The following is a 13822-nucleotide window of genomic DNA, read 5'->3' on the forward strand; positions in this document are numbered from 1 at the left end:
TGATAAGATTTCTTCTTCTTCTTTTTTCTTTTTTTTCTCTTTTCTTTTCTCTACTTTGTCTCTCTCTCTCTCTCTCTCTCTCTCTCACGATAAGGAGAGGCGCCTCCGGCAAACGTAAAGTCCAACGAGCTACAGAGACTCTCTGTTCCTTCATCCGTTGTAATGTCTGGAGCTTTGTGAACGCGTGTGCATTTAATTGTGTCAAGCACCACGAACGTTGGCTACCGATATTTTTTTTTTTTTACACAATCATCACGTTCCTTCCTGACATTTCTCACTAAATACAATAACATCTAAAAACTTACCAATCCAACGTATACACTTATATTTATATCTACAAAAAGTATATTTCATAAACAGTAACGTGATTTACGAATCGATTTATCGATTCGTAACGATAAATCACTTACACGTTTTTTTTTTCTTCTTTTTTTTACGACGCCGATATATACGATTAGCAAATAATATTCCGCGGATGGCAAAACATATATATCAAACCAATTGACTCGGCATTATCAGCAACCCATTGAACCGGCAATTCAGGGTAATTGAACGCTCGGAAAGTGCTGGATCGAACGAATGAACGAACGAACGGACAGCGGCTGTCGATAAAGCTTCAAAGTCCTTTTGTAAACTTTCCTCTCTAATTCTCTTTCACTCTCTCTCTCTCTCTCTCTCTCTCTCTCTCTCTCTCTCTCTCTCTGTTTCTCTCTCTTTTTTTTTTTATCTTTCTCTTTCTGTCGATTGCATAGTAACATATTGCGTTTGACATACATCATTGTTGCTAACGCGTGCACTGAATTTGTATTTAATGTATATATGATGAAATATATATATATATATATATATATATATGTAGAGAGAGAGAGAGAGAGAGAGAGAGAGAGAGAGAGAGACAGAAAACATATAAGAATGACGAGAAAAAAAATTTTCGAAGGAGAATAAATTTGAAAAAATTTTTTACGGATTCTGTCAATGAGTGCAAGAATAGCTACATGATATATTAAAAAAAAAAAAAAAAAAAGAAAAAAAAAAATTAATAAGTACTTCTTTTGGAATTTTTTATTATTAATGTCATATTTTTTAGTTTATATAAATTCTACAATTTCAAAAATAAAAATATATATATAAAATAAAATAAATATATATATATACAAAATTTCTAAAATATATATAATATATATATATATATATTTATATTTACATATATACCTATGTACAAGTTCGTACGAATTTCTTTTGATAAAAAGAACAAACGTAAAGATAACGATTCGATGAAACCTTTTATTAATCAATATCTCGGACGGCTTGTTTCCGTTTTCATATCAGTTTCTTGTAAGTTGCACGTATTCATAGAATTGTATTAGAAAAAAGAAAAAGAAAAAACCAAAGAGATATCTATAAAATAATTTTAAAGAGGTGAAAGAGTTAAGCGTGGAGGAGTAATAGTGACAGAGTGGGAATGATAGAATGGAGCACGTGCACTTTCGACTGCTCGTAATTAAGTATATAACGAGACTTGTTTACGCCGAGTACCGACGAGCTGCATCGGTCCTCGTCGCTGTCCGTCGTTGTATAATCTATAGAGCCGCTTAGTCTGCTGTTTTAATATGACTCTTCTCAGAAGAGAATTTACGGGACGATCGTATTATGCGTTACGATGACGTCGTTGTCTTCCTCTTGCTTGTTTTCTAACGCGCTATTACTCTTTTTCTCTCTCTCTCTCTCTCTCTCCCTTTTTTTCTTTCTCTCGTTACAATTCTCTAGAAATATATATATATATATATATATATATATATATATATATATAGAATTGTATTAGAAAGAAATATATATATATCTATATATGTATATTTTGAATTTGTATATATATATATATATAAAACAATCATAAATTATTAGATAAAAAATATATATAAATATAAAAAATATATAAATTGTTATAAAAAGAAGTATATATACATTTTTTAATAATCTAATAATCGTAATAATTTTTTCGAAACGTGTTGAACTAATTATAGGGAAAGCTTTATGATATGTAATAATAAAAGAAGAAGTAAAAAGAAAAGAAAAAATGTCATTAGATGAATAGAAAGCAGTTATGTACATCAATCGTCTTTGATAACGTCTTGTAAACGATGAACATTTTGGAAAAAAACAAATGTTTAATGCTATGACGATACGAATAAGTAATAATTTAGAATAGTATTATCTTCGTGTACACAAAATTAAGAATAGATTAGATATAATGCATATGTATATACATATATATTAGATCTATCGGAAAATTCTGTCCACACGATGAATTTTCATACTTCCAATTATGAATCATTTTTATCAAAATTTAATTGTTTATTAAATATTAATAAAACATTAGATATGTGTAGAAAGATATTATTATCTTTGTTTATTTTTTTTTAATAAATGTATCATCTAATAGTATAATATAAATATATATATATATATATATATATATATATATATATATATATATATGATCATGATCGTTCATACAGGTACACACGAACAACATATACTTACACAAGAAAGTTATTAAAAAAATTAAATAAAGTAACTCGACACTCTTAAGATTTCTTTTCAACTTCAATAGATTTCCTATTCTCTTTTAATACACAATTTTTTTCCTTCATTCTTCTCGATCAAAGTAAAAACGAATCGACCCTCGTTGAATATTCATTTGCTACGATAACGACGACGACAACGACGACGACGACGTCGACCATGACGACGATGACGACGTATAATACGATAAACGTGTAAAAGTGTGTATCGTGCGTAAATAAGTCGACTTAGAAGTTTGCAGCACGAATAAACGCTTTCACGATAAAACGAGCTCTAAGAATATAAAGGAAATTCGATTCGTTCGCGCTCACGGAAGCACGTCTAAATGATTGCACCCTCCAAGTTATTGCGTAACCTAACTATCAATGTATGCACGTATGTACATACGTATGTATGTATGTATAAGTTTCATCTACGTGGGCTACGTGATACGCACGATTACGGGGTGAAAATGTCAGGCGTTCACCATGAATCTTTTTCTCTCTTTTTCTTTCTATATCTCTTTCTTTTTTTCACTTTTTTTCTCCTCCCCTCTCTCTTTCTCTCCCTCATTCTTTCTTTCACTCTCTTTCACTCACACTTTTCCTTTGGCGTATACGGATATATACACCAACAGCAGCTGCACGAGGTCTCTGCTTTCGTGAGATTCGTAGACCCCGCCGGAGAAAGACGACGAAGCTACGAATACGACCACGAAGGAGAGAATCCTATCGATTTTACAAGCTACTCGTCGACTCCTCTCTACCTTTCAAGGTCACGATAATTCGCTTTCCCTTTTCTTCGGAATGTCGGTTAATTCTCCTTCTCTGCTTCTATGTTTCTTTCTTTTTCTTTCTTTCTTTCTTTCTTTCTTTTATGTCTCCCTTTCTATTTAAATATTTGGTATTTAAAGGATTCATTGAAAAAATATTTTCTATCGAAAATAGACTAGGTATATATTTAGGAGAAAAAAGTAAAAGAAATGGAACAAATCATGATTCTATTTATATTAAACAGGAGCAAAGTATTTGGAGATTGATGAATGAGAAAATATTTTTTGAAAAATATCTGATCACTGAAGCGATATTATTTTGTTTGAAAATGTTGTTTTTAAAAAGTTAAACATTTTGTTAAAAAGTTTTCTTCTTAGCAAAGTAGGTCCATTCTTGTAGGATAATTTTTTATTGAAAATAAAACACGTTTGATTTGGGAAAAAAGAATAATATTAAATTTGTCGATAATTTATAATCATATATTTATAATTCTATATATATTAAAAAAGGTGTAAAGTATTTGAAGATTAATGAATGAGATAAAATTTCTTGAAAAAATATCTAATCTTTCAAATGATTCATTTCCCATACAAACTTTATCCTTTCTTAGTACCGAAATGATAAAATCAGCGATGTATGTATCTTCGCTCGAATCTATTACACTAAAATAATTAACTACAGAGATGCCGACGATAGCGTTTAAATCCTCCCAATATAACCGTTTTAAAACGATACTGTTAAAAAAAAAAAAAAAAAAAAAAGAAAATAAAGAAAAATCGAATGATTTATCAAAAGTTCTGTCATGGCGTCTCACGTATTATAAATAGAATTCGAACTACGATAAATTCTCGTGGGGAAAAAAATAATATAATAATAAGCGAAGTTGTAAGTCGGTAAGATCGCACAAAAGGAACAGAAAAAATATGTTTCGAAAAAATATTAAATCGAACCGATTGAAATATCTGTGTAAATCTTTAACGGTTTAACTAGTAATAGATATCTAACGGAACGATATAACTCGGGAGATCAAAAAAAAAAAAAAAAAAAAAAAATAACCAATTCCTTTGGTGCACGTGCACGTTTCTCGAGTAAGTTGCACGTACACGTTGTTCACCTCGTGCGCTCTTATGAGAGATCTCTAATCCATACTAGAGATTTGCAGAGAAAAAGAGAGAGGGGGAGAGAGAGAGAGAGAGAGAGAGAGAGAGAGAGAGACGACTACGTATAGTATACACATACATCCACACACATGTATGTATATATGTATATATATATATTCATGTTAAGGTGACTAAAAATGATTGTCGCGCGAACGTATTGCTTTCTAGTTGTACGGTGACACGAGTACTTCATTCTGTACCACGAACGTATTGCTTTCTACCAGTACAGTGACACGAGTACTTCATTCTTCTCATAGTAAAATGACAGAGACAGTCGAGTGATTTACGGGAAACTATTAATCTTCCCTATTACATGTTACACCATAGATAGATTCAAACGGGAAGACAATCGTACCTAATCTTTCTTCTACTTTTTCTTTCTTTTTTCTTTTATCCTTATCTCTCTCTCTCTCTCTCTCTCTCTCTCTCTCTCTCTCTCTCTCTCTCTCTCTCTCTCTTTCTCTCTCTTTCAACAAAATATTTTCTACAAATAAACACAAACATATATATATATATATGTGTGTGTGTGTGTGTTTGTGTATGGAAATACACGTTAATACTATATACAAAGATATAGTAATAGAAATAATATAAATAAAGATTGAAAAGAAGAGATATCAGGATAATAGATTATAAATAAATAGAAACTAATGTTATTACCTTTCTGATCGCAAACGTCGCAGAGAACCATCTCCAAGGGACTCGGAACGCGTGTATCCCAGTCGCGTGGTCACATCTGTACTGACATCTTTTTCGAGCCGGAGGGATCGAGCGCGAGCTATCGTGCGCCGTAATGGACGATAGCAGTCGGAGAGAAAGAGAAAAACAGAGAGAAACACAGAGAAACACAGAGAGAGAAAGAGAGAGACAAAGAGAGAGAGAGAGAGAGAGAGAGAGAGAGAGAGAGAAAAGAGAGAGAAATAAAGAGAGAAAGAGAAAAAGGAGTGAAAAAAAGAAAAAGAGAAGAGATAGGAGACGATTCAACGTTTCACGACTAGATAGATTCGGTCGTCTGGAAAGTGTTGACCGTTTGACAGCTAGGTTTGCACTGAGAGCGAGCAACACATCGGTGGCATATGGGGACGGATGGTACCACCGATTGGTTATGTACTGGGACAGGAGGAGGAAGAGAAAGAAGAGACGAAAGAGAGGGGTAGAGAGAGAGAAAGAGAGAGAGAGAGAGAACGACGATGCGTTTCATTGTATGTATGTATGTATATATGTGTGTATGTATGTTGTAGATACGCACAGTATGAACGAGTATATAGTATATAGGCCCACCACCATGGTGATGGTGATGGTGATGGTGGTGAGAACATGGTGGGGCAGAAAAGAGGAACTCAGATCAATATTAGGGCGTAGACTCAAGGGCAAGGGCCGACACCGCCTATGTGTATATATAATATGTGTGTGTGTATATATATATGTGTATATATATATATACATATATATGTATTTATATGTATGCGTTTTCTGTGTGTATGTATGTATGTGTATGTGTGTGTGTGTGTGTGTGTTGTATGGGGGATGAGAATCCGGATATTTCGGATGTATGCCGAGAGGAAACGCATCGGAAGATAAAGAAAGAAAAAAAAAAAGTAGAAGAGAAACGTGCCGATCGATCGCTACCGGAAACCTTATCGTGGGGAGACTGTGACTTCATAGTGTTTCCGATTATCCCTACACTTTTTGCGCTAAATGCCCGACTCGGTAAGACTCGATTCCTTTTTTCATTTTTTTTTCTTTTGTATTACTTTAATTATGAGTTTTTAGAAATACGTATATTTATAAAATTAAATCGACAAAAGATTTAGAAATATGTTAATGAAGGTAAACAATAATGTATATATATATATATATATATATATATATATATGTATGTATGTATAACTAATATATGCATGAAATTTAGCAGAGGACATTAACAATGTGAAAAGAAATTTAATTAAAAAAAAAGAAGAAAAAAGGATTGAAAAATTTCATAATCGGTTATAAATACTTAAAAAAGTTTTGAGGATTTACCGAGAGAAAAAAAATAAAAGAAAACAGCAACAATAACAAATAAAAAAATTGTATGCATTAGCGAAGTACGAGTTAGTCTGTTAATTATCGATTCGACCCAAGAGTAATTTTACTCTCGAACAACAAACAAAAATGATTGCATGTCGTCGTGCTATTAATGTACGTAAGTAAGTAAGTAAGTAACTAAATAAGTAAATAAGTATATAAGTACATGGTTCATCCTTCTACACAAATATAATACACGTATAAATGCGGTACTGTAACATACCTATAATCCATGTATATCATATATATATATATATATATATATATATATATATATATATATATATATATATATATATATATATATTATACTAAGGTCCTTCTCGTTTATCGAAGGAACTTTCCCTCCGTGCAGTTCGTGAGAATCCGCATGAGGAACGATTCGCATTGAGAGACCTCTCTGTTTCTAAAGGAAAACGTGACATTAAAAGTATGGAGTCACCGAACGATCCATACATCGATCGATCTATACTGCTCTCATCTACAACTAGAGAGCTACGAAAGTAACATAGCCCGCACATAGTATTTAACATTTCCTTTGATATTTTTCTGACCCGTATAGATCGAACTTTAGTTAACTCGTAACTTCGTAACGAACGTTCGAGTCTCGTTCGAAATAAAAGCAAATTTAACATTGAAAAGTTTCACCGATGAATACGCTTTTATTCACTTTCTGATGATATACATAATCGTTATATATGTATATACATTTTTTTATGTCTTGTATGTACAAAGTATAAGTTTACTTTCTCTCTCTATCTATCTGCGTTTCTTTACTCTTCCATCTTTCGTTCTAATCTCCTCGCGATGTTATTTCAAAGGACACTGGATAGCATCCTTATGGGTGAATTTATGGTAAGATATTCAAACTCGTTCTATCCAGAGTTATCCTGTTATCCGAACTCGCTTGCAACTAGAGATAGAGTACGATCCGGTCGTATGTCTGTACGTGGATGAAGTCGTAGATAAGGACACTTAAAAGCTTAAAAAAGGAACGAGGGAAGGCTAGGCTCGGCTTACGGCACTTTCATCGCGGAGGAATCAAAACGAAGATAAAATTAACGGGCTCTCTTGTGTATCCCTCTCTATTTCTCTCTCTCTCTCTCTCTCTCTCTCTCTCTCTCTCTCTCTCTCTTTCTCATTCTCTCTTTCTCTTCCAATCTCCTGGAGGATATAAACGGATACGACATTTATATCCAAGATACGAAATTAATCATAGCTAATTTTCTGAACGAATTCGTAAGCAAGAGAAGGCTGGTTAACTCTGGTTGGCTGGTTGGCTGGTTGGATGGCTGGCTGACTGGCTTGTCATTCCGTGCCTTTTCCTGCGACACGAGAAAAGGAAAAGGGACGTGGTTGTTTCTCCCGCCAAATCCATATGTAGGGACATATGTTAAGGCACACACCACCCTGACCTGCACTAGTTAACGGGAGTGAGCGAACGAGCCGAGAGTGAGAGAGTGCGGGCATCTAAAAATAGGGGTGCCACGGGGCAAGGGATTAATGGCCACGCCAGTTGTACCGTAATTTTAAACATCTCGTCTAACGTTGCTAATCCAATCAAACACAACGTAAAATCGTTCTTGTAAGCGTAAGCTTAGGTATATACAGACACACACATACAGACATACGCACAAGTATATATAGACAATATACCTGGGATATGTATAAGCGCGCAAATATATCTATGCATCTGTCAAATATTCGATAATCTCTCAACGAAATTAATTATATTATTTAACGCATGTTAATCGACGTACGTTAACTTCGATTATAATGTTGATCAAAAGATTACCTTTTCGTTGATCCTCGCTATCCGAATGCAACTCAACGTCGTGCAGCCTCATCGATTGTACGAATCCTCTCCAATGACTCCTCGATCTTCCTCTATCCCCTAACAAATCCGTCTTCAAGTTCGCCATTTGTTGATCGGACTCCTTCAAAAGTCCGTCCAATATGTCCGGCCTTTCCAACCCTTGTCCAACAATCGAGTTCACTTGGACGGCATTATATTCGCGTTCGCTCGAATAACCCGATGTATCTTTTTTATCGTCGATTATTTCTCTCGTAATATCGTTTTTATCTTCCACCGTACGATTAACGTTGGTATTGTCATTAACCCGATTCCTCGAGTCTCTTCTCTTACGTAACGGTGGACGTGGTTGCGGTTCGTTCAAACTCGTTTCGATTCTCTCCGTTTTGGTTTGCCTGGAGTCAACGTTATTCTGTTGGTTGGTAGTCTGCTTACACGGGACTTTACCATTAACTTCCCTCGTCTGATGTTGTTTGTTCGAGGATGCGTTCTTGGTATTACCGTAACGATCCTTCAAGGCATCCCGGTTATTTCGAGACGCCTCCAAGAGCTTTTGGGCCAGCAAACGTGTCCTGTTGATCTCGCCAGTAAACTTTTTATCATCCTTCTCGAGCTCGACCCTCGACTTCCTCTCTTGAGTATTCCTCAACGTCGGTTTGGTATTATTATCTGGTATCTGGAACATCTGTTGTATTCTCATAATGTCCGATCGTATTTTCGCAGAATTACCCGACGGATTTTTCTTTAAATTAGACGTAGACGATCTCGTCTCGTTTTTATCCAATTTCTTCGTAGTTTTAATATTTCTTTGAGACGGCGGTGTGTTCCGGAGTCTTTCGAGATCCTTCAGATCGGCCAACATGGAACTCTGTACCCTGGCGACCCTAACGTTAGACTCCTCTAATCCAATCGCTATAGTTTTCGGACGACATCTCACGTCGGATTTACCGATTTGATCCATAGGCATTAACGCTGGATCGACGAACACGCTTTCTCGAATTTGACTGATATTACGCAATTTCGGTGCACCGATTTTCATTCCCGTAGTTCTCATTATCACCTTTTCAACCGATTCGATATCCCTCTCACGACCCAATCTTCTCTCCTCGATAAGTTTCGCACGATTCGCATCGATAGGGCCGATGTATGCTCCATGATACGTATTTTTAATTCCCGTTGCGGTTCCATAAGTATTAGAAACTGGACCGTTCGGTCTGCTTGTTCTAAGTGGCGACATTCTGACCAATTTCGGTGCATCTCTTGGATCGTCGGTTTGCAAGCTACCTCTATAGACCATCTTCTTCCAACTGACGCTTCGATCGATCTTTTCGATTTATCAACAGGCCATAATCGCATAACGACGTCTTGCTTTCTATAAAACAACAAACAAAAAAATGAAACAAACTAAAGAGAAAAGGTAAAAACTCGTATATCAAAGATACACATTTTACACATATTAATAAAAATATAAATATAGATGTAAAAGATAATTAATGATAGAAAATCGAATCGAATCGAATCAAAGAAAAAGGAAAAGAAAAAGATTGTATTTAAACAATTAGCACATTGACCGGCATGTATATCGGGTCAAATACCGGATTTCTTCGTTGCGTTCGAGATAACGTTTTAAAGGATTTATGATACCTATTAATCCAGGAGTGATAACGAAAGAGAAAAAACTAAAGATGATCGTCGTTCTTCTACCATACATACATACATACATACATACATACATACATACATACAATTTTTTCGTTTATTTAAAGGATGTTATTAAACAAAACAAAAAAAAAGCAAAGAAAGGTATAAAACGAGAGGAACGAAGAAAAGTAGGTACGGTTGGCGCTATGAATGCGTTTAAAACGCGCCTTTAAACGCGTCTTATACCGCTTTATTATCACTTAAGTAGCCGTTCGTCGAATAAAAGACGTGGGTAAGACTCCGACTTTTATTCGCATGACCGTTAATCGGCGTGAATTAAGCTCGAACCACGTCAACGTCCGTAGATACGTATTATACATATATACATACACGGATACATAAGTATGCACGTATGCACGTATATATGTATATACACATCCATATATACAAGCGAAGGTTTTATGGAAGGTGGGTGTCACCATGTAGGCAGCGACCTGGCCATCTTGCGACACGCGAAACATCAAATGCTTACATATATGTATATATGTATTTATGTATATATATGTATGTGTAGGTGTGCATATGCTTAACGCGTGTAAGTATTTACGAGTGAATGCGTTAAACGTTCTATAGTCGTGAAACTCGTCAAATAGTTGTGTCAAGTACGTACCACCCGTACATATTCTAATTACTCTAATCCCGGTACGACTATTGCACGTTCTAATTACACGTTCAAAGAGACTTACTGAGATAGAGAGAAAGAAAGAGAGAGAGAGAGAGAGAGAGAGAGAGAGAGAGAGAGAAAGAGAGAGAGAGAGAGAGAGAGAGAGATTGGAACGATCTAAGTTGCCATAAATGGACACCGAGGTCGATCGTCCGGAACGATTGTTACGGGTCTCTTGTAAGAGAGAACGCACGATCGATAGATAGATCGATAGAATGGTCGATCTATCGATCTGACGGTTATTGATTTACGTCAATGAAGAATCCGTTATACGAAGACAACGTAAATTGTATATCTCTATTTATTTTTTCTTTTTCTCTTTTTTTTTCTTTCTTCCTTTCTTTATGTCTCTTTTGCTCGCTTTATTACGGATGTTTCTGATGATGTGTGAGAATATTAGATTAGATCGGCAAACAGTGTCAGTCGTTATTTTGTGTCAAATGTACACGAATGTATATATGTATATAATGTATAAATATAAATTGTTTGTGTATTTGTACAATACGATGCATAGTTGCAGATAACACGTGTTGTGAATACGATGTGAACTGTCTTAATGTAAATTGAAAAAAAAGGATTTACTTTGTTTTAATAATAATATTAATTCGTATAAATGCTCGATGAGATTGTAATTTGTCTATTAGAAAATTGTAACAAATGTGAGCCTATATATATCTATTACACACACACACACACACACACACACATATATATATATATAAACGTAATAATATCTATAATATGATAGATTATGTCTCGGATCCAATTTCTTTATAAATACATTCGTGCGTCATGGTTTTCATTTCGTCGAATAAAAAAAAAAAAAGGAAAAAAAGAAAAAGAAGAGAAGAAGAAAACGGCAAAAAATCGTGAAAATTTATTCGCATGAGAAAATGTTATCTTATATTTCCGTAAGCGATATATATGTATGTATTCATTACTGGGATATATTTCCTGCTGGCCTCGAAGCGATTGTGTCGAAGTAAATTGTGAGAAAGGGTAAGGCCATACGAAAGGAAAACGACATATCGCGAAGAACGTTCAAAAGAAGATTTCGAAGATCGTTTTATATGTATATTAGGTCGAAGTTCCGTCAGCTTTATTTTCACAAGCTTTCATGGGAGAAAAAAAAAAGAGAAGAATTAAAAATTATATAAATATAAATCGCATATTAAAGTGTTATTATTTTCTTCATTATTTTATTTTGTTCTCTTTCTTATATCTTTTTTTTTTTTTGAGACAGTTAATTCGTTCGGAACGATATTTTTTTCTTTTTTTTTTTTTATAAAATTTTCTCTCTATAGATAGATGAATGGATGGATATTATAGGAAAATGTGAATGAAATATTTCTAAATAAAAAAAGAAAGATCAATGTTTCTATACTTATCTCGATTGATCACCATCTCGGATTTTTTTTTCTAAGTTTAATTAGAACAAAAAGATTACTCCTTATATATTATAATTTGTTTATACACACACATACACAGAAACATATATATATATATAAAATATTGAAGAAAGTGATTGATTTAACACTTCCATACATATATCTTTCCTATCAATTATCTTCCTTTCTTCCTTTCTTTCTTTCTTTTTCCTTTTATCTCTATTTTTCACTCTACAAGAGCGAGCTCGGAATAAAAACCTTAGATGATAATCTCGATCAAGTGCGTACTGTATACGTATATATATACCTACATATATACGTATATGTATCTATCGATCATAATTAATAAGGCTTGGTAATAATAATGAAAGGAGGCTAGCTCGCGAAGCGAAATAACTTAACAATTACGTACCTCCGATGCGTTACGGACGATGCGTTTCGATAGGAGGCGTACTGTAACGCACGCGATTTGAAAAATAACAGCGTTGCACTCGATTGTCTACGATATATGTATATACGTATCTACGTATGTATATATATGTACGTATGTGTGTGTGTGTGTGTATGTGTGTAATATACATCCCGACCTCGATGCGTTGAGCTGTTCTCTCTCTCTCTCTCTTTCTCTCTTTCTCTCTCTATCTATTTATCTGTCTATCTACCTATCTATCTATCTCTTCATCTATCCATCTATCTCTTTCTCTCGATCTCTCTCTGATCTCTCGATCTGAATCTCTTTCTCTTTCTCGTTTGCTAGCTCGCTCGTTCGCTCGTTTGCTCTTCGCTTCGCTCGAAGAATCCTAATAACGGAAATCTCTATACGCCGACAGCGATTCTCTCGTTAACTCTCTGTAACAAAAACAAAGTTCATGCATTTTCCATTAGAGGAACGTTACGACCGATATTCCATCTCGTTGAACGCGTTAAATCCGTTTTACCAGCAACTTGTATTCCTTTTTCCTCAACATGATTTTCTCTTAGGTAAATCCGCAAAATTATCCACGTATGCTGTACATACCCGTATATTTATTCTCGCGAATTATTCCCTATGTTTGGAATAATTATCGGTCATTATACTCTTTCCAATTACAATAACCCCACTTACAACGGGAAGTTTACAACTGGTATGATATTTAATACGGAACAATGTCTATTGTATCTGACTTTACGTATTTACGTGTGTACGCATGTATGATATATCTCCTTACGACTTGTCGAATTTTTCCTTTTTTTTTTCTCTCTTTTCTTCTTTTTCTTTCCATCTCCTTATTTATTTATCTTTTTGTTTACTTATTCATTTAATTTCATTTTGGGTTTCTTTTTTTATTTTTCTTTCTTTCTTTCTTTTTTCTTTTTTCTTTAAATTTTCATACCCGATAGCATGGGATTTATTCATCTACACGACACATGCGATTTTATGGGATAATACAGCAATGCTTTGAAATCAGATTTTATGAATGGTAAGTACTTTTTTTATTTTTTATATTACGATGATTACATCCGTGATACATTGCACGGCATTATTAATTTTTTCAGATCTTCCGATGAACAAAATAAAAAACAAAAAATGAAAAACAAGACATATACAGACGGTTTGAAAATAATATTGTTATTAAATATAAAGTTAAGAAAAAAAAGTATAGAAAATATGAGACATAGATAAAATTGAATACGTGAGGTTTATACGATTAACG

At 34.2% G+C, this 13822-nt stretch overlaps 1 protein-coding gene across 2 annotated transcripts in view; it reads right to left on the reverse strand.

Moving 5' to 3' along the window:
- The window catches only part of LOC122629837, a 31358-nt gene that overhangs the window by 16122 nt on the left and 1414 nt on the right, over window positions 1-13822 (reverse strand). The window contains exons 1-2 of one of the 2 annotated variants that reach the window (XM_043813670.1): window positions 12541-12626; window positions 8358-9747 (exon numbers count right to left, since the gene is read on the reverse strand). In XM_043813670.1, the coding sequence (XP_043669605.1) occupies window positions 8358-9672 (1315 nt within the window). In that variant the 5' untranslated portion in view covers window positions 9673-9747; window positions 12541-12626. Of the gene's footprint in view, window positions 1-8357; window positions 9748-12540; window positions 12627-13822 lie in introns of those variants that run through there. The other variant, XM_043813669.1, reaches the window with a different exon arrangement.

The sequence above is a fragment of the Vespula pensylvanica genome, chromosome 6, assembly GCF_014466175.1.
Source record: "Vespula pensylvanica isolate Volc-1 chromosome 6, ASM1446617v1, whole genome shotgun sequence".
In the NCBI taxonomy this organism is placed as follows: Eukaryota; Metazoa; Arthropoda; class Insecta; order Hymenoptera; family Vespidae; genus Vespula; species Vespula pensylvanica.